Raw genomic sequence first — 21,212 nt, 5'->3', positions numbered from 1 at the left:
TATGTCGTTTGCTTTGAGATGGTCACTTATTTTCTTCAGGACTCTACTGTCCTTCCCCACAATGGCTGAAAGTTCTTGTTGCTTTTACATAAAAAATTAAGTAATTTATCATTTTTGCCCTTGTGGTGAGGTAGGCATATTATATTCTATTTACTAGAGAAAAGTCTAAGCTTCATAAGCAGTTTTTAATTCTCCTTTTAGTATAAAATACATATAGATCTAGATCTATTTTATATTGAAAGACTAACAACTGCTGAATACAAACCACACACATGTGCAATGTTAATCTGATCTCATAATCCTTAGTAGTCAAAAAGTAGCACTTCAAGTGAGTTATTAAATTTAATCAGAAGCAAATATTTTTGGCAGTTATGTGCTGTTACTTTGCAACAGAGGCTGATGTACCTACTGGAAGAAAGCATAACAGGACAATCAAAAGGGAATTCAAGGGCACCTTACAAACTCTGAACAAGAGCACCCTTTATGGTCAGCAAAGAATAGCAGCTGTTCAAAGAAGGAAATTTTCAAGTGAAGTTCCTCAGGGTCTCTTCTGAAGACCTAGTGGAAGCGTCAGAGCACCATCTGGTACCAAGGACTGAAGGGATTTTCCTAATCCAGGCATTTGCTTCCTTAGCAACAAGGATGAGTTAGGAATTTTGGAGTGTGGGTGGGAATCAGGAATAAGAGGATTGTATTCTTCCACTTAAAACTAGGATTCCTGCCCCACTACTGGTTTCCCCTGACAATGGTGGCTCTGTAAGGAAGCAGAATTCTTAGGTGATCTGCAACTGGGATACTAAGCCTAAGAACCAAATCAGCAAGAATGAAAGAAGAAGGCCAAACAGTTATGTTTTTGACTTTATAAACAAAGCTTTAAATCTTGTATTAACTTAAAAGGAGAAAGTAGGTTTTAAGATACTGCATTATTAGCTTCTCAACGCATTGTACATAAAGTAACAATGCATTCTGTCTGGGGCATTAATAGGCATCTAGTATCCTCATAATATTCTCAAGCCACAAGAATGTATCCAAATAATCTTTTATCAGAACAAGAAGCGTTACTGTTCCAAGTACTGTAGCTAGTACTAATTTGTGATATGTGCATTTTGACAGTTTCAATGAATAGGCCAATTTGAAGTGGTTTGAACTGTAAACCCCAATCAGATCTAATTCACATACCAGTCAAGTTAAATAACATTATTTTACAATATAAAAAGTTAACATATCCCCAAAATTAGGATTTATAAAAGTTTGTGTACAATAGCTAACAAATAGAAATGGTTCCAGAAGTATTTCAAAAATGCCAATAAACATTTTAAACAAACATTTCCATGCATTTTTTTCAGCCAAATGTTGCAGAAAGTGAAATTATTACTATTTTTTCTACAAAGCAAAAATACAACTTCACTGGTCATTTTCCAAGATGAGAAATAATAAAAAAAAAACCTTGATTTTAAAATTAATTTTCAGCAAGGTTTTTTACAAGTAGCATGAAATGAAACTTGTTTAATGATTAAGTAGACAGCATCCCAATAGCAATATTTTGAAATGCATTTTTGGAGTTGCTTAACTAGTTTTCTACCTTATTTCATATGTTGACTTGTACCTGAAAAGATAAGAGTGATTTGTAAAATAACTCACCTTCCATAGTAAAAACACCAACAGTGCGAGCATCAGTATTCCAGCAAGAATAGCCACCAAGATGATCCACAAAGGCACTCCTGTATAAAGTGCTACTGTCTTTGCAGGAAAGACAGTAACTCGCACCTAAGGGAGGGGAAAAGTTTTAAGTAAGGGGGATGCAAAGTTTAACAGGTTCCTAATTGTAAACCAAAATTCACTTCTACAGTAGTGCCTTGAGCTTTCTCAGCTATGGAGGCTAGTCACTAGTCTCAAGAGGACATTATGTCTCCTACAATTCTTAAATATCTACTTGAAGCATTTTTTACCACCCAGTTTTCAAGAGCAGCAGCTGACTGTGCCTGGCTCTTGAGAACGAGGGTGGGGATTCCATGGGACATACTCAGGTTAGATGTGCCAGTGAATTCTTCCAGACGAATAGAAGCTCAAACGCATGTAGGGCCTACAGCCCAGAAGTACTGAACTGTTCCCTAGCTGAAAGCTCCATGCCAAAGACAGCCAGGAGCGTATGAGAAAAGAGCCTATGGGGAAGTACTGGGTTAAACTAAACATTCACCAGAATCCTTCCTGAATAATAATTTTTTTTGTGGATGAGGTTGGGGAAAGAGATGTTAAAAAAATAAACCTGCCCAACGCAAAGCAGGGACTGTCATTTTATTAAGTTCTTGAATGTCACACAGCACAATGGGGCTCTGATTCCATCTCTGCCAATGCAACACAAAATAATCTCCCAGATCTTCAGTAATTCTTTTTTTTTTCCTCCAAAGTAGTATCTAGTCCAGAAGACTGACCTGGAATTGTTGTTCCTCCTCACAACCCACACAGCATATAACGATTAATTTCTACTGGGTGATCCATTCAGCATCCCACAGAATTAGAAATACTGCAGCATGGGAGGCAGAGAACCCTAATATGCATATTTTCTCCTTACTGATCAGCTCTTGCAACCACAAAGCTCTGGGTTTTGCAGTAGAAAAACCTTTGCTACAGGTAAGTCAGTCTCCTGCAAAGCCAGGACCCATGGCTTTCCACAGCTTGGGGGGGTGGAAAGGTGACCAAATCTAGCTAAAAATGACTGTACAACCTACCGTGTTCACTGCCCTATCATACAGAATGCCTCTTGCTAAGGAACAGAAAGATCTATGGAACCAAAAGTGATGATAGAAGCTTCTGGATTAGAATGTTCACTTTATACAATATGTGATCCATTACTCCTAAGGAAATTCTCTGCAATATTTTAAAATTCTGCCAAAACAACATACTATAATTATGCCATTTTCAATTATTTTGGTAATTTATTTCACTATAGCTGTCAGCAAGTATGTCTGTAATAATACAGACACCAAACAAGATCCAGGAAATGTCTTCTGACAAATAGATTCCTTACTAGGCATATCTATGGCTCTACAGAGCAGATGGCATTACTAATATTTCCATATACGTCAGACACAGAAGACTTTAAGGGTATGTCTACTCAGCAAAGAAAACCCCACAGCTGACCTGTGCCAGCCAACTGGATGCTCAGGCTGTGGGGCTGTTTTGCTGCTGTGCAGACTTCCAGCCTCAGATTGGAGCCAATGCTCTGGGACCCTCCCACCCCGCACAATCCTAGACTCTAGCCATCACTGTAAATCAGTGTGTGGGGCTTGGTGGGGTGGGTGTCAGGATCCAGGGAGCGGGGCAGCTCCCCAGACAGTGACCCCTCCAACCCCAGCTTTGGAGCAATGAGGGGAGGAAGTGGTGAGTGAAAGGGAAGAGTGTGCAGAGCTTCCTGAAGGCAGGGGAAGAGGAAGTCCTGTCCCAATCCAGACTAGCAGCTGGAGCCCTGCACAGGCTAGGCGCCACCAGCCAGGGCATCCCCAACCCTGCCTCTCCCCAGCACCAGGGTAGTGGGCAAGAGGGACAGTGTCTTGCAAGCATGCCCAGTCCTGCCCCCTGAGGCAGTGATTTACATCTCCCCTGGCAGCTCCTGACATACCCACTTGGGACCACTGCCTGGGAGGGCACATAAATCAATTATTCTGCAGGGAAAGAGAAATCTCCAGGGGACATTAGTCTGCACTTGCACAGTGATGCAGAATTCCCCCAGGAGTAATACATATTATGTACACAGGAAACTTCACATGTACAAACCATGTTAAAGAAATTTTGAAAACTCACTTGAGCACCTTCATTTGTGAGCTTAATGTTTTCAGCTGCAGCAGGAACACTGATTGTAGCCCTAACGAGAATATCTAAGTAGTTCAGCTTAGAATATTCCTGTTTCAAAATATAATAAGGATACATTAGAAGAGAAAAGACAGAGTGTGCAAATGCCTCAAGAATAACAATAGAACATACCTCTAGGAAAGTACTGTTCCACAATCTTGAACGCAATACAACCATTGCCCTTCTGTCCAAGCCTTGCAAGGGACATTTTATATTCACACAGCGTGCACTCTCATTACAGTCCTGTAATTTAAATAAATATACATATAGACACACTTCAAAAGTCACATTTTACAGAAAAATATTTGCTACAACTATTTTAACCCGTCTTGTAATTTTTCAAAGAAACAGGAGGATGTATGTCTTAAGTAGACTTAAAGGTGTGGTCCCTTTAGAAGGACCAATCCTTGGCTTGCTGAAATCAATGGCAAAACTGTTATTAATTTCAACGATAAGATTGGTTGACAGTATGCATCCTAATATCTGTTAAAATGTAGGAATCAGTCTGTGAATGATTTTTTACTTTGTTCTTATTAATTATCCTGCTCCCTGTTAAAGTCCATTTCTGAAAGCTAAATGCTTACCTAGATACATTGCTAATTAAATCTAGAGAGATGTACTCAATTGTTCTTTTACAGCAGTCTGGAAATTATCCCAATATACCAGATTTAGGAGAGAATAATATTAAAAAACAAGTTATAAAAGTCAAACAGAATATCTATACAACAAAATGCCTTCCTTCACTTGGCTAAACCTAAAAAGGTTCTGTAGGAGTGAAGGGAAGGTAAAGAGATTGAAGAGAAATTGTTGTTTTGCTATGGAAATGCTTACCAGGGTCTTATATTTTCTTTCTGAAAATATAGACTTTTTTTTGCCATCATTAGTCTGCTTCTCTGCAACTTCACGTTTCCTTCTTGACCTGTGGGACTCCTTTAAAACAAAGAATTATAGGTTGATACACTATATGAAATGGATTATTAGGCAGAATAGAAATGTGGAAAAGACTTTGAATATTGGGTATTTAAATATTTAGTTTCTTGGGAGATGTTAAAAAGCAATTCAAGTACTAAGGGGTAGTGGTACTGGCCAAAAGTCAGGCATGTTTAGTGTCAGTTGCAGTTCCCATAATATAATCCCATTTTCAATTATTTATATACTGTAAACATAGCTCGGTAAAAACAAGTTTTCCTTTTTTAGACTTGAACAAAGCTTCAGTTTCAAGAAGCAGCCCTAGGAATAAATACAGACAAATCTGAAGCTGTTTCGCCCCAGTGTAAAACATTCATTCCTCCATTAATTGGTTGCATCACAAACGTATTCCCTAAACCTGACCCTCCAAGTAAAAATATGGAGATGAAAGAAGAACATGATGACAATAGGGCTAATGCAGGTGTCACACAAGGCAAATGTATGCGTCTGCTGCATGACCACCAGGATTCCATATCTGAGCGCAGCTGCCACAGACAGTATTTCTATGCATTCCTGCTAGCACTGAATGCTGCTATCACAGCAATTACTAGGATTTAAGCTGTAACTTAAAGTGATCTAAACAAAAATGGAGAGCAGTGAGGCGAAGTGTTTCACTTGCACTCAGCTTCAAAGCCATTTCATTTTTTAACCAACGAGTGAGTATGTGCTATTCCTACTACGCTCATTAGAATAGTTTTTTTCCTTAAGTTGGTCCAATGAAAGATATTACCCCACCCACCTAGTCTTTCTAATATCCATGGTCCAACACACAAGAAAAACACTGCATATATTCCAAAGTAGGCAGGTACGCTCCTGTTAAATTTGTTCACTAAGTGTTGCACACTCCCAGAGTTACTAATTAGGTTTCAATGGGAAACTTACAAGTTTTTACAAAACACTTAGAGAGTTCATGTTGTTTAGTAGAAGCATATGAATTTAATTTTTTTTGGCAAGTCAGGTAATGCATTTAAAAAAGGAAAGACATGCACAATCTGTCCCTTGGGCAAATTCTGCTCTCAGTTATACCCATTACACATGTAATCAGTTTGAAATAATTGGGATTGCAAGGATATCAGCGAGGACAGAATTTGGCGCACACACTTTAGAAGTACATTACATGTACAAAACAAAGCATGCATTATGCATCCAATTATACTCGGATGGTGAAGAGATTATTTACATACCTAGCTTTAAAAGTCTTTTTAGTTGTGGTTTATATCCACTTTAAAAAAAAAAAATGGACTTAATCCTGCAATTTCCTCCACGTGGAACTCTCACAGAATTCAATGCAAGCAATGTGTGCAAAGGGCTCACAGGATTTGGACGGATGTTTATTATTGTCTACCCTTTGTTCTTGGGTAAATAATGCCAAATTTCAGTAAAAATTATTTTAGCTTGTTAGCATAAAAACAGACAGACACTTAGTTTGTCCTTGTTTACCCATTCTGTTGAAAGCTCTTTTAAAGCAAACATTGGGTTAAGTGAAGTCTATTAATAAATTACAGAACAAAGAAAAAGCATTTTCTAGTTAAAGAAATCCCATAAACTTGTGTGATTTTTTGTCTGAAAATTACTAAAAACAGACAAAGGGGGGAGGGGGAATCTCTTTTCCATTTTGTACATTTATAAAACTTTAAGAACGTGAGTAGTTCCACAGATATGAAACCATCCATTCCCCACTCTTCCTTGCCTATTTTCTCCTCTGTACACTTTGAAGTTAAAAGAAGCCCAGACCCTTCTCTACTTCTGCTGAACACTGCATCTGAGCTGAGAGGGTACATGGCTGTTGCTCTTTAAAGCACTAATCCTAGCTCTCCTCACTGGCTTCTCCTACAGCCTGGCAACAATCCTTGGGAGTTTAAGGAGCCGTTGGGCAGTTCTTCAGTTGAAGCTTGCTATTGGAGAGGGTGAAAAGATGGTAGAAAGTAGAGAAGGGCAGGCTGAGAACAGAGTCTAGCAGTTTCAAAAACTTCCCTTCCTTCAGGATCCCAGCTCTTTCAGGCAACACTTTGTGGCCCTCTTAGAAAATCTAACTTCGGTACCAACCCTAAATCTCCTCTGAAGGCAAGACGAATTTTGTCAGAGGGGCTGCAGGCTTGGCACTTTAATTTTCAGCTGAAGGAGACACACAAACTGGCTGCTAGCAAAGGGTCAATTAAGTTTATGAGGAACAAGAAAATGAAGAGGTTCAAGCAATCTAAGCTGGCTTTAAAAAAAAAAAGTTTTAAAAAGGTATAAATAGTTGCCCTGTTTTCCTTATCTCTTCACCATGAACTGTTTTTCCATCATGGAAAGGGTCATTGCTTTATTAAAAATATAAATTAGGTTTTAAAATGGCTTTGCTTTTAAATGTAAAATGAAGGAGCCATAGTCTAATAGCTATGGCAGGATGTATATTAGCATAGGAGATTGATGCACTTCTTGAGTCACTGAAGATACAAAGCTCATTCCAAGGCAGGCATCAGTATCCTACTAACACACTCCCAGTTGGTCTTTTAATGTTATGTGACCTTGCTTATAAACAGGTGGAAAGCACATTAACATACCTCAAGTCCCAAAGAGTTTATTTCATTTTGAGGTTCACAAGGGATTTTCCCCAATTCTTTGGAGTCTACTTTCATCAAATAAAGTAGCCATTTGCCACTGCTGATTTCTTTTGGCCACTGGATGTCCAAGGAAGCGGTGCCAAATGTTTTAAGTGGTCTACCCAAGTTAGTTATCTGTTAGGAATACAAAAATCCACAGATTCTCTTATAAACTAGAATTTACAGCTACAGATCTGCACTGACACTTGTTGAAGAAGGGTTTTTCTGGCATTAAAAAAAAAAAAATCACAGGAAAACACAAATTCCAAGGATACCATACATTTGGGATTTGCCAAACAACTTTTGATTGGAAATAAAAGGTAGCAAACCTTCCTAATTATAGACATTATCACCGCATAACATTCTGGATGATCTAGTAGACAATACTGTACAACAAAAATCAGGAGAAACTAGATTTGCTAAAGTTTTATTTAAAAGTTCTATTGATAAAAATAAAACTAGAGTAGTTGCAAGACTGAGTCGATGAGATCTGAACAGAATACAAAAGGTGAAAAAGTAAGCAAAAAGCATATATAAAGCCTGTGGCTGGCCTGGCTGATAGCAGCCATATTTAGTGTTAAAATGTTTTCCAGTGCAGGAACAATTGGAATGTCTGCTCCCTGGCCCAGTAGTCTCTGAAAACGTAAGTGGGATCTATTCTCCTGTAGGACAGGAACAGGAGCCAGAATGTTCTGGCGGTAGCAAAAATGTGCTCAGTTATAGACAAGCAGGAGGATTACAACTATAAGGGAACATCTGGTGCCACAGAATTACACTTCTGTCCATTTTGCTCCAGCAGTATGATAGTTGTTTTTTGAGTCAGAGAGCAATGCTGCAATATCTAAAGCTTTGTCATCACTGAGCCACAGAAACTACAAACCACACCAAGTAGTCTGCATTACTGAATCAGCTATATTTAAAGAGAGCTGCAGAAGGAAGTCTTCAGGAGCCCAAGGCAGGGACACAAATGACAAAGAAAACGGATCTAAGTGCTTCTGAACTTGAGACATGCTCCTTTCCCTTCCCCTCAAGCACCTCTCTCCAACCCTCTGACAGAGACCATGAATGCACAAATTAACAACCTTGTCATGTGTCCACTGGGGCATGAGGAGAGGAGGCCAGGATTCCAGCTTCAAAACACACTACAGCCAGTCAGGATGTGTTTTGGAAGGTGGGGTAAAAAGGGGTGGTTCTGGTGCAAGAGCAGCCAGTTTTGAGAAAAAGGAATGGGCTACACTGAGCAAGTGTGGAGCACAAATGTGTGGATGGAGGGAAATACATGGAGCAAAAATTTACATTCCCAACACTGGAGAGCATTCAGGAACCTGCAGACCATTTGAGATCCTTGTCTTAGTCATTAAAAGGCAGAAAGCCAAGAGAGTGAGCTTACAGGGCCATATTTTCAAAAAGGGCTGCAACAAAGCTGGTTTGTGGACGCTCGGCTTTACGTGCACAAATATCTGCACACACTTTCTGAGCACTAACGCTGGGCATACCATTGATGGGTTTTGTGTATGTAAGTTTTGTTACCTGTAGGCATGGATGCTTATGCTGGAAAATTGTAGGTGCAGGGGACTGCACACAAACAAACGAAAGATGCTTTTTGGAAGTGTGAACCTAAACTTTCAAGGCTGGAGGAAGCCCCAGTCTTGATGGGCCAGTCAGGTTGTGTGTTGTGGAAGTGAGGAGGAGGTGGTTAATGGTGATGATTCGGGTGCTAGGGCAGCCATCTTCGAATCAGCCAGATTTTAAAATATTAACATAAGTGTCAGAAAAAAAATCAATCATGATTTTTTAATAATCTAGATCAACTCACTCTGAATTCATATTCTATTATGTTTCCAACATCATCTTCAGATTTCATAGCACTCTCACCGATTACGTTACCTCCAAAGTACACCTGGGAAGGCTTAGCAACTCTGTTCAATTTTTTTAAAAAAAACAGATCATATTTTAGTATGGGTTGCAGCAAAGGGTTCATTCTCACATTGATTTGTTATGCTAACTATAAACACTTACCCAGTGAGTGACAAAAGCAATTCAATAACCACTTTAGCAGTAGCAGTAATTGGAGCCAAATTAACTTGATTGCTTGTTCTATAATGAAAAGGAAATGGCAGTGTTTATTTTAAATTTTAACAGTTTTCACATTACAATAAAATTGCCTTTACAAAACAAATTGAAGCCATTCCTTAATGTTTACAAGTATATGGGAAAACACCAAGAGAAAAGGTAAAAACAGAAAAATCTTACGTTTCCAACTTCAGATTAATATCCAAATCAGTTGTGTCAACATTAACTTTAGTTGTACTTAAAATCAGATAAAAGGTTACCTAAACAAGAAAAAAATCCACACAATGTGATGTTAGGTGAACATATTTTTGTGAGCACAAACTTTGTTTTATATGAAAAAAAATACGTCATAGAATTCTGAAATGTTGAAAACAAGGATAGGCCCCAAGACAAACACCCTTGAACTTAGGGAAACTTCAGGACTAGGACCAGAATCTAACTTCATATATTAGGCCCAACTTTAAATTAAAAAAAGAAAAAAACAAGCCACTCACATTGGAATTTCTCTTGAAAGGATTTCCAAGTTCACACTCTGCTTGAGAACCATTTTGATTGGCACCACAAGTTAATTGTTTTTCCTGAATTAAAGATGTGCAGAAGTCAAAACACAGTAAGTATTTAAATATATGTAATATACCTTTGTTCTGGTTTTCTGGATTACTTACAGGATAAGCCCTCAGCTCTCTGAAAGCAGAGTAGGTCAAGCTATCTGGAAAAGTTGCAACTAGTTTAGCTTCATGGGCATCTTCACCATCTTTTTGGAGATTTTTTGGATCTGATGGATTATTTGTCACAGTTATTTCTAGAGCAATATCCCTCTGATCTTTGAGGACAAGCACTGGAACATTGTTTTCACTATGGAAACAAAATATAACAAGTCTCACACGTTAGGGAAAAAAAACATCCCTTCCAAACATCCAGTGCAGTAATTTTTGCTAATGTATAAATTAAGTCTTACATTGGTAAATAAGCAAATCTGTCTTCATTTCCTTCTCTGGTACAGAATCTGTATTGAAGTTTTAGGCTGCTATTACATATGTTGTCTTCTCCACATCCTTCTTTTAAGAACTGCACCTATACAAAAGCCAAAAGTCAGTTTATTTTAGGACATACAACAATATTAAAATCTATGTTCAAAAAACAAAACATAGTTGCTGACATATGCTACAGTTAGTTCAGATCCATAGACACTTCATAGACCCTTCTTTGCGCAGACAAGGCCCTAGTCTGACTTCACCTTTTCAGCTATAAGGAGATGGGGACACTATTGCTTTGTTGGAAATGTATGCTGTTGCTGCTAAGTGAAAGCATCATGTCGTGGAAATACAAAAATTAGGCCAGTTTGGGGCCCACTGTTTCGAAGTGATATGTGCCTCTCCTGCTCATTACTTTAATGGGAGTTGAGCAAACACAAGTATGTCTCCTCAAGCTGGGGACTACAGCCCTGGCTTGAAGTGTAGACATATCCCAAGTTCCAAGGCACCCTGACCCTGCAAACAATTGCATAGTGCTCGTGTGATGTAGGACATTCATTCACAAGGATGACACAACTCAATTAATTTTCCACTTGTGACCAAAGCTAAATTTCAACCTGAATCTTCTGGGGTGCAAAGTTAGAGTGTTAACCAGCTGTGCCATCTTCACTTCTGTTTTAGGAGGATGCAGGAGCACGTTTTAAATTTCTGCTACCACAAGTGATGAGAGCCCATATAATCCCACAGCTGAGGTTATAAATTAATTGTATATCATGTGCCTCCTCACTTACTTCTCTTTGGTCATAGCTTAGTTCTTTACAGCCTTTAATTCAGTGACTTCTGATACAAGTGCATGTGCCATGCGCGCACACACACACTCTCTCTCTCTCTCCCTCCCCTTCCCCCTCCCCCTCTCTCTCTCTCCTGAATTGGAGTTGAATATTGAAGACCATACTGGAACTAATTACCTATGCAAATAACCCAACCTCCACTCTTCTGTCATACAAACTTTGTGTTTTGGTGGCTTAACAGTCCACATTGCATCATCTTCCAAAGATCTATTCAAGAAGAGACTTACTTCTGAGCTCACTGTTTCTGGTTCATTTGAATTTAGAATTGGAACAAGATCTGGAAGTGATCTTCCTTGTCTTCTCTTTGATGGTGAACTAGATTCTGAACCGCTGATTTTAACGCCAACCGATACAGGAATGGGACGTAGTTTATCTTTGATATTTTCCTATTAAACATTAGAAATAGCATATTTAGTATACAGTGTAAAAAAATCCCACTAGATTTGGTAACTAAACAATATATATTTTGTTTAGAGTGCAAGCAAGATTCTTTCGCTATGTTTCTCAAGGGAAAAAATTGAATGTATTCATTATATGCATTGACTTAAAGAACATTAACATAACAGACATGCTGGTAAGGGCCAGCTGAACCCCAGGGCTCATTGTTTACTAATGATCTCTTACAGGTAATGATCACTAGGAATAACATCTGGGAACACAGAATTAAGCATCATATAACCATCCACTAGAAGAGGAAACAGTGGACATACTTCCCCCCTTCATATAGAGCAGTGGTTTTTAACCTTTTTTCATTTGCAAACCCCTAAAATATTTCAAATGGAGGTGCAGACCCCTTTGGAAATCTTAGGCATCGTATGCGGATTCCCAGGAATCCACAGACCACAGGTTGAAAACCACCGTTCTATGATAATGGCAACCTTTCACGGACCCCTTAGACATAGTCTGCAGTTCACCAGGGGTCCGCAGACCACAGGTTGAAAACCACAACTGTAAGTTCATTCAATTGTGGAAGGAAAAGTGAAGCAAAAATTGGCTTGCAACAGTGACATCTCCAAGGCTGTTGCTTCGTAGCAGACTAGGCATGGAGTTCAAAAATCACTTTCCTGCCCCTCACACTCAGTCCCATGGTAGAGTTCTCCAGGAAAATAAATTTATAACAAAGTCCTCCATAACAATCCTTTTTCTATCCACTAAGAACCGCATTAAATGCCCAAGGCTGTTTAGTTTTGGGGGAATTCTGTGCTGCTGCATACATACAGAATTCATGGTCTCCACAGATTTTATTTTTTTTCCTTCACAGAATATAGATCAGGGGTAGGCAACCAATGGCATGCATGCCAAAAGTGGCACGTGAGCTGATTTTCAGTGGCACTCACACTGCCCAGGTCCTGGCCACCAGTCCCGGGGGCTCCGCTGCTGGCCTGGAGTACCGGCCACTGGCCCTCTACCAGCTGAGGTTCCGTCCACCAGCCCTGCTCAGCCTGCTGCCGATCTCTGCCACTGTTCCCAGGGGCTCCGCTGCTGGCCTGGGGTCCCAGCTGCCAGCCTGGGGCTCTGCAGCCACCCCCACTGTAACCCACTGGCACCAGCCTGGGGCAGTGAGGGGTGCAGACTGGCAAGAGGGGGCGCAGCTCAGCACCCCCACCTTAAAAATTGTTCCAGCGTCACTTTTTAAGTCCTGATTTGCTGCTTACATCACTATCATGCCACGTGGAATGGCGCACCGTGTTTGACGCTGAGATTCGAAAGTACACGCAAGAACTGGAATCAGAATTTTCTGACAGATTTCAAGATTTCCAGCGATTTGGCCCAATCCTTTCTTTTCTAATTAAACCTGAAAAGTTCAACGAAAGCGACTTGGATTTGTCTGTATTTCAGTGAATGGGTGTTGAAGATTTCAAAATGCAGCTCATTCAGTTAAAAAGCTCAGAATTGTGGGCATCAAAGTTTGGAGATCTGTGGAGTGCACTTGAAGCTACCGAGAGAGATCATGGGACCTCTATTCTGACCTGCTGGACGTCCCTGCCGGACGTCCCTGCCAGTGAAATTTAAGTGTTTGAAGAAAATTGCATTTGCAGTGCTTTTGGATCCACATACTTGTGTGAACAGGTATTTTCACACATGAAATCTGTCCTCTGTCCCTCTCAGAGCCGGTTAACAACTGATCACTCAGAAGCCTGTGTGCAGCTTATAGTATCCAAATACGTGCCAGACATTGGAAAACTCAGCAAGGAAAAGCAAGGGCAAAGATCACACTAAACTGATAAGATCTGCATTTTAATTTAATTTTTAAATGAAGCTTCTTAAAACATTTTAAAAACCTTGTTTACTTTACCTATAATAGTTTAGTTCTATATTATAGACTTATAGAAAGAAACCTTAAATTAGAGTGAAGAAATGAAGACTCGGCACACCACTTCTGAAAGGTTGCCGACCCCGGATATAGATTCTGCTGGAGAGGCGCTGCAATTACGCCTTTTACCCACCAGGGGCGGCTGTGGCACCAGAAGAGACAACAGCCAGCCAGTGGCTGAAAGGTTGATTCCTCACAGGGGGGCCAGGTGAGGAGACACGGGAGGGACAGAAGGGGGCACATGGGGCTGCTGGGAGATCACAGACTGGGGTTCAGAAGGGCTAGTGGAAGGGACAGACTGGGGAGCTGGCTCAGGAGCCAGTGGAATGACAGCACTGAGCCAGGGGCTGAATGGAAGGGGAGCTGCAGGGCCATATGGAGACAGGGAGAGGCGGGGCTGCAGGGGATGGGGGCAGATGGGCTTGACTGAATGGGAGAGGCTAGAGGTCTGCCAGGGTCTGCATGAGGGAGGCTCCCCAATTCCATTACAATCCCTTCTCCCCAAATAAACTTGTTTCATACTTCTCCCACCCACACACAACCCTCCAGGTTCCTTCTCTCTCCCACAGCTCCTCTGTTACCCCTGGCTCCCCAAAGCCTTCGCTCTGCTTCTGAGGGGTGCAGGAAATATGTTTCTGTATTGTACTTTACATGAATTATTACTCAAAGTTATGTATTAATGTACTTAGTAAGGAGTCTATTTGTCAAAAAGTTTCCTGAATTTTTTTTTTTTTTTTTGGTCTGTATAGTTACAGACATACTTGCTGACAGGTATTTTGAAATAAATTACCAAAATAATTGAAACTGGCATGATTATATTGTGTTATTTTGACAAATAAAATATGCAGAATTTTAAAATAGCATGCATGGATTTTTTTATTTTTTTGGTGCAGAATTCCCCTAGGAGCAGCCATTGTTCTTGTGTACAGGTCTTCCATGAGGGTCCTCAGTTTTGGAAGTTACTTCCTCTCCTTTGTTCTGAAAGCCTGAGTCTGTTAATCTTCAGGGCACACTACCCAGCTCATATGTTTTAATTCAGGCTTTTGGGGAGGTAGGAGATGGCATTTGTGAGAGAGTCAGGGTCAGTTTGAGTTTGATTTTGTTTCTTCTGATGGGGGGAGGGGGGGGAGAGAGAATTGAAGAAAGAAGGTGGAGCTGGCTTTATCTTGTATGTCATACTTTAAGTTATGTCAAAAGGTACCTGGTGCCCAGGATAGAAGTTTTTCTATTGAGTATAAATCAAAAGTAAAATACTCTCCCATCACTTTACCTGCATCACAAGAGAGGTTTTCACACATTCTTTTCTATTCCGTCCTCCTAGAGTTATACTTCCAATCAACTGATCAGACGGATGCTTAGAAAACTGAACTCGAGATGGCAGGCCTAACCGCCTCCTGTCATTTTCCGCTTCAAACGTATAGTTAAGTTCTAGATCAAAAATAAAAGGAAAATACAGAACTACAATTAGGAAATATTATAGCACTAAGAATGCTAATGTATGAGTTGTGGGCTTGTCATATTAGCCAGGAGAACTACGCACTGTCCAGTACTGGGCTTATTAACAACTCTCCTTTGTTTGCAAAGCCATCTTCGAAGCATAACATTAATTATCTGCCTGCTTTGTCCTTTTCCCATTTGACAGCCTACTTCTCTTTCCCTGCACATGTCCAAAAGGAGGTTTCACAATTAATAGGCTTTTTTTTTTTTTTTTTTTTTTTTTAAAGAAAAGTTTCCTGTTCAGTGTACCAACATCCCTCATGTGCACACTGCTGTGACAATACGAATGGTAATTACACTGCACAGCCAGCAGAGGCAAGGCTGGAACACAAAACATTGTGAAGGCCCCACATAAACTTTCTCTTTTTCCCTTATGTGTCCCACCAGCACCTGACTGGATGAGACAACAGCATCCACTGTTAGGTATTTATATAGAGACTGTGGTATCTAAGCCAACCATGCAGGTCAGTGCCCTTCTAGCCACGTCTGGTTTTGGTACGTATAGACCCTGCTCAGTTTTAATCTACCCTGTACCCACAGAGCTGACTTAATATTACAGGGCCTGGCCAAGCAGCAGATATGATAGTCTCTAATCTTGTAAACACTTATGCTTAGGTATGTATAGTCACTGAAGTCAACAGGGCTTCTAATGAGCATAAAGTTACTCATGTGTTTGCTAGATCTGTGCTGTAGTCAGCATTAGAGTGCTGTACTCAAGCAGTTCCTTGGGAATTTGGCTGCTTGTCTCCAATAAACACAAACTGGAGATGAGGGGTCAGGAGAACAAATAATTTTTAAAGCCCTTCCATGTAAGATTTCCCCCCAAACAAACACACACAACCCCCACACCTTCCCATGGTACAACAAAAGCAGTATCTTGGTCACTTAAGAAAAAATAGAAAACATCTGAAATTGGTCTTTTAAACTTTTATAAGTTTATGGCACAGGCGTCCAAATCCTTACACATACAAGTAATCCTTACTCCAGCTGCTGCTTCCAAGGAACCATTCATGTGAGGAACACCCTAAGTAGTAAGTTTGTAGGAAAAGTCCCTGGACAAAAGGCAAATACTACTTATCAAACAGGATTTTAAAACTTTATATTTTATGGAGGGATACTGGGGTGTGAATAGGCTTTACAGTTCCTCTGGGAGTGTTTGTTCGCATACACTACATGGCTTTGAACCAGTCAAAAATCTAGCTTTCACCCAAGCAATTTAGTAATATGACTTAATTACATTTCTACAGATTGCTACACTTCTGTTAGCTCAGGCTACAGCTCTCAAGTAACAGCTAGTACTGTCAGCATGTACTGAATTACATATTAGATCTGACAGACACAGTGTGAGCATGTTACAGCATTTACATACCTGCCTCTGCAGTTAACTTTTATTGACCACAGTTTTGTTCTTCCAGAACAGTAAATAGCCTTAAAAAACAAGCAAGCAAGCAAACAAACTCATAACAAGCAGATAAACATTCGTAACTACTTACTTATTTTTTGATTGAAGTCCGTGGGGTTAGCAATATATTCAAAACATGCTTCAACGTCCATGCTGTAAAGAGAGTCAAGAATTTAAAATTAATGTTAAGCCATGATCCAACAGACTGAAAGTTTGAACGTTTCATTAAACAATACAGTCACCTGTCCTTGTTTTTATAATACGATTCATATCATATGAATTAACAGAACTGGTATTTTGCTTCTCAGTGAATGGTAAATTACAGAGCCAGAAGAAAAAGTGCTTTTCTCTTTTACTCTTTCAGATACTTTCAATTAAAAAAAAAAAAAATGGCTTCAGGAAGTTTTTACAAAAGCAAATTGTTTTTCCCATTTAAATAAATAAAAATCTTGTCTTTCCTGTATTTGCTGGAGGATCTCCTGAAGAACTAATTGGATTATGATACTACAGGACACTGAAACCTGAGCCAGAGAGTGGGTAGGAAATACTTAGTCTGACTGTTTAACATTAATGGGCTTGATTCTTTATTGGCTGCATCCAGTGTAGTCCTTTACACCGGTGCCGCAGCAGAATGTAAAATATTTTATTTTTTATTTATTTAAATGTCTGCTAATGGGTCTTTACTATGGAAGTCTCCTTCCACTTGGCAAGTTCTAGCTATTAAATATCTAAAGTAGATAATTGGTTCTTGTGACTGTCACTATTTGTAGAACACCTTATAAAAAGCCAGTGCATGAGGAGATAATAGCACCAAATTATGTTTATCAAGATCTGTTATTCTATAAAACTAGATCAGTTTCTGATTTACTTTCTGATACATGGGAAGGTATTTCCAGTTTCAGCTTTTCAAATATAAAACACCCGTGTGATACTTCACTGTGGATGTAACTCACAAGTTACCAACAGTGCACCCCATGCCTTCTACCCTCTTAAAGAGGTCCTGCAGCCTCAATATTTCATTAAGATGAAGTACAGAAGAATCAAGCCCTTCTTTGTATTACTCAGATTGAAGGGTCTGTTCCTTTTCTTCTTGTAGTTTGCACTTTTAGTTTGTTACAAAATGTCAATGTTCATTGAAAAGTTATTTATTTTTGGTCTTTAAACTTCCATTTAGTGCCAGTGATTAAATGCCATCCCAGGCTCTCTAAAATATGCATGTATGTTGAATTAAACAGATAGTGATAGATCACATGGGGACACCATGAGACCAATACACATATATGTGACCCACCAACAACTTCATTCTTGCACTGAAGTTATATTAAAAACGTTTTAAAATGTAAATTTCTAAGGAAGAGTATCATCAAATTTTATTATTGCCCAACATGATGTCATCTTGAAGAAGTCTACTACTCCTATCCCGTATTTACCTAACCTTTGCCTTTTGGGATCTTGGTTAAGATATCTGCCATACAACTGATAGCTTTTCCAGTCTGGATAAAGCTTTAAGAGTTACAGGCTTTAAATTATAAAAGTTACAGGCACATAGATGGCAACCAATGAAACCCATTCTCCTGTTCTTACTTTTCAGAAGCAAAGCCAGTTATTGGACAAGATCAGAATATGTTTCACATCTATCAATCACACTGCATATGTCTCCCTTCAGCTCAGTGGGTCCGCATGCCCAACCCCATCACACTGAAAACATGAAGCACTCAATATGCCAAAGCTTACAACAAAATAAATATCCTACCAGATTCCACTGGGTTCAAAACAGTTCTTTCTGTTCAGGTCAATTTTGTCAGGAGATATCGTGATGGTTTTCTTAATGCTTATAACAGGCCGAGATCTTTTTTTTTTTTTTTTTGGTGGGGGAGAGAAAGGGCACAGGGATGGACAGGTGTGAGGAGAGGGGAAAAAAGGGGGGAAAGTTACAATTAGTAAAATCAATTATATGTTACTCTGAGTTTAACAGAAGCAGCAGACTCCTATACTTGCATTGATTTGCTGTGAATATTCCCTACATCTCAAGACTATTCAAAGAAATGTTTTGAGTTTCAGAAAGGTTAGAAATAAAACTTACAGCATTTTGAAGAGAGACAAGGTGGGTGAGGTAATATCTTTTATTGGACCAACTTTTGCTGGTGAGAGAGAAAGAAGCTCTGGAGCTTAAAATAGAGCTCTTCTTCAGCATTTTGTAGAGAAGCTGAACAACCCTGAAAACCCACGAAGGTCAAGTGACTTGTATTAATGTTTTTTAAACCACTATGTTAATGCAATATTATGATTGTCATTTTACATGCACAAAAAGTCAGGAAATTCAATGTGATGGTTCCCACAGCAATTGTAATTCAGCCCCTTTGTGTATACGGTGAGTAGCAGAAGTAATTTAGATTAACATATATGTCAACTTTAATGTGCAGTGTGGATGGCTGAATTATGGCTGCTGAGACAAACCTAATTTTTCACTTCCTGACTTTCATGCATGTAGGATTGCTGGCATACTGCTGCATTAGCAGCTTTATTTTATTTAATGTTTTAAACATGAGAGGAGTGCATTTCTTTTCTTTTTAAAAACAGACTTATTCATACAGATGAAGAGAATGGCTAACCCTGCTCCCACTGAAGTGACTCCGTTTTGCCATTCATTGTAGCAGAACAGAGCCAGTAGGTACATTTTTGAATATTTACAAGCTGAATGCAGCCTTGCTTATTTCAGTGGAATTCTTTCACTGACTCACCCCTTTTACACCACACCAGCTTCGTGTCCTCACCTCCTGTTTATAGAAGTACTTAGATTGCCCTCATCAGCATAGTATTGAGAGAAACCAAGTATTGTGTGACATGACTAATGTCCGTCACACATGGGTTTTGCTCTCATCCTCTGCCAAGGGGGAGAATTGTGGGTGCAGTCAAGTGTGTTTTGTTTTTGTACTTTTCTTGGTATTTTTAGGGACTTAATTACGTGCACGCGGCTATGCTTATATTAGAGAAGGCACAGTCAATGATGGGATGGTCCTTAGGTCCTGTGGGAGTTTGTTCCAGCCTCAGACCGACCCCAAGAAAGCTCTGTCCCCTGAACAGACAAGTTTTACCCTTATGGTAGAAAGCTTCATGTGCCCGAGGAGCAGAGTTGTCAAACACAATCTTCAACCCGGGGCAATCTTTTAGATATCCTGAGCCTTGACCATGAGTGCCTTGAAGATAAGGACTGAGACCTCAAACTTGACTCAGACCTCAAAGCCCTGCCTGTGTTTTCCCTTCCTACTTATTTTAGTTGTTCCGTAAGTCCTGTCATCATACGTTAAATGGCAAAATTAGATCTTTCTGCAGCCAAATTGTATCCCCAGTGTAAAGCCTGAGTAACCAGACTATAGGCTTAGGAGGTCAGCAAGGGGTCAGATTCCTCATCCCCAAGCTGTTCTGTGGCCACTAATGTAACCGGAGGGCTTCAGTACACCCTACATCTACTGCACCCGCATCTGCAAGAGAGCATGGAGGAAGATTATTATTATTTGTATTATGGTAGCACCTAGGGGCCCCAGTCAGCATGGGGGTCCCATATTATGCTCAGCATGGTACAGAGTAAAATGTGGTCCCTGCCCCAATCAAGGGATGACAGATAGGTCTGCAATAGCAGATCCACTGACCCTGTCGCTCACACAATATCTCCTTGCACACTCGTGTGAAGGGAGCCCCATGGAGCAGATCTCTACATGTCACAGGTTTAAGAGCTGCCAACATGGACTTTCTGAATTCAGCCCCTCCCTTCCACCGCTCACACAGCAGAAATGCAGATTCCTCAGTGTTAAGGCCTTACTTGGTCACGGTGGGCATGCATGCACACAGGATTAGCCAAATATCCACTATAATTATCCCACCTTGTATGCATCATTCCAACAGTTCATAATCTACAGTTCTCTTAAACATTCTATGTTTTCTTGAGAAACGCATAACAAAAGCTAAACATCAGGGATGTTAAGTTATCTTTCAGCCAGTTTTGTAGAAGGGTATGTCTACACTGAACACTAAGCCCAGGTCTGTGGGACTCAGGCTTGTGGACTCAGTGTTTCCAAGTCCGTGCTTGAGCATTCACACTACATTGTAAACCTCCGTTTACAGTTGCTGGATCTGGGTCTCACAGCCATGCTATTAAGCTAATGTGTCTATACTGCTCTACACCAACCTCTCACCCAGGTGTGTGGCTTAAGCAGCATCCACACTGTAAAATGACAGAGCTTAGATCTCAGTCCAAGCAGGACTTGGGCTCTGACCCACCCCCCATACCAGGCCTTGAGTGCTTGCTGATCCAAGTCAAACTGATTTGTGTGTGGATGGAAGAGTGGTTTGGACTCAAATCTGAGTCAGAACCTGGGCTTACAGTGTACAGTGTAGACATACTCAAAAGAGAGACCAGACTGATATGTGTGCATTCTTCCCCAGCACAGTTTTCAACCTCTGGAGGAAAAAAAATGCATTACAAACCTAAAACAGAACATTCATCTCTTTAAAGCAGTTTGTTAGAAAACCAATACAGTACACACCTGTAAACAGAGACAGAATCTGAAAGTGACCCAACAGCAACATCAGGGTAGGAGTTTCTATCAAGATCCATATTTCCAGTAATAGAATAACCAAAATATAGAACACTGGATTTTTTGCCATCAAGAATCTAAAAACAAACAGATTGTTGGGAAT

At 40.0% G+C, this 21,212-nt stretch overlaps 1 protein-coding gene and 1 long non-coding RNA gene across 9 annotated transcripts in view; one reads left to right on the top strand and one right to left on the bottom strand.

Moving 5' to 3' along the window:
- The window catches only part of LOC114019641, a 39,660-nt gene extending 18,513 nt beyond the window's left edge, over positions 1–21,147 (top strand). The window contains exons 3-5 of one of the 4 annotated variants that reach the window (XR_005227297.2): positions 2,409–2,631; positions 16,988–17,051; positions 18,106–21,147. This is a non-coding gene — a long non-coding RNA (uncharacterized LOC114019641). Of the gene's footprint in view, positions 1–2,408; positions 2,632–2,753; positions 10,087–11,927; positions 12,853–16,987; positions 17,052–18,105 lie in introns of those variants that run through there. The other 3 variants (XR_006284952.1, XR_006284951.1, XR_005227296.2) reach the window with 3 other exon arrangements.
- The window catches only part of ITGA6 (integrin subunit alpha 6), a 62,049-nt gene that overhangs the window by 6,612 nt on the left and 34,225 nt on the right, over positions 1–21,212 (bottom strand). For 4 of the 5 annotated variants that reach the window (XM_037912189.2, XM_037912190.2, XM_043525504.1 and 1 more), the window contains 16 exons: positions 21,059–21,186; positions 18,268–18,363; positions 16,606–16,667; positions 14,886–15,043; positions 11,529–11,687; positions 10,435–10,550; positions 10,142–10,331; positions 9,971–10,054; positions 9,657–9,736; positions 9,423–9,500; positions 9,220–9,322; positions 7,365–7,538; positions 4,681–4,779; positions 3,982–4,092; positions 3,802–3,900; positions 1,642–1,767 (listed from right to left, as the gene is read on the bottom strand). In XM_037912189.2, coding sequence (XP_037768117.1) covers positions 1,642–1,767; positions 3,802–3,900; positions 3,982–4,092; positions 4,681–4,779; positions 7,365–7,538; positions 9,220–9,322; positions 9,423–9,500; positions 9,657–9,736; positions 9,971–10,054; positions 10,142–10,331; positions 10,435–10,550; positions 11,529–11,687; positions 14,886–15,043; positions 16,606–16,667; positions 18,268–18,363; positions 21,059–21,186 — 1,863 coding nt within the window. Of the gene's footprint in view, positions 1–1,641; positions 1,768–3,801; positions 4,093–4,680; positions 4,780–7,364; positions 7,539–9,219; positions 9,323–9,422; positions 9,501–9,656; positions 9,737–9,970; positions 10,055–10,141; positions 10,332–10,434; positions 10,551–11,528; positions 11,688–14,885; positions 15,044–16,605; positions 16,668–18,267; positions 18,364–21,058; positions 21,187–21,212 lie in introns of all 5 variants that reach the window. The other variant, XM_043525503.1, reaches the window with a different exon arrangement.

The sequence above is a fragment of the Chelonia mydas genome, chromosome 11 (assembly GCF_015237465.2).
Source record: "Chelonia mydas isolate rCheMyd1 chromosome 11, rCheMyd1.pri.v2, whole genome shotgun sequence".
Lineage (NCBI taxonomy): Eukaryota > Metazoa > Chordata > Testudines > Cheloniidae > Chelonia > Chelonia mydas.
The sequence above is the reverse complement of the archived record's forward strand: the minus strand, read 5'-3'. Positions and strand labels throughout refer to the sequence as shown.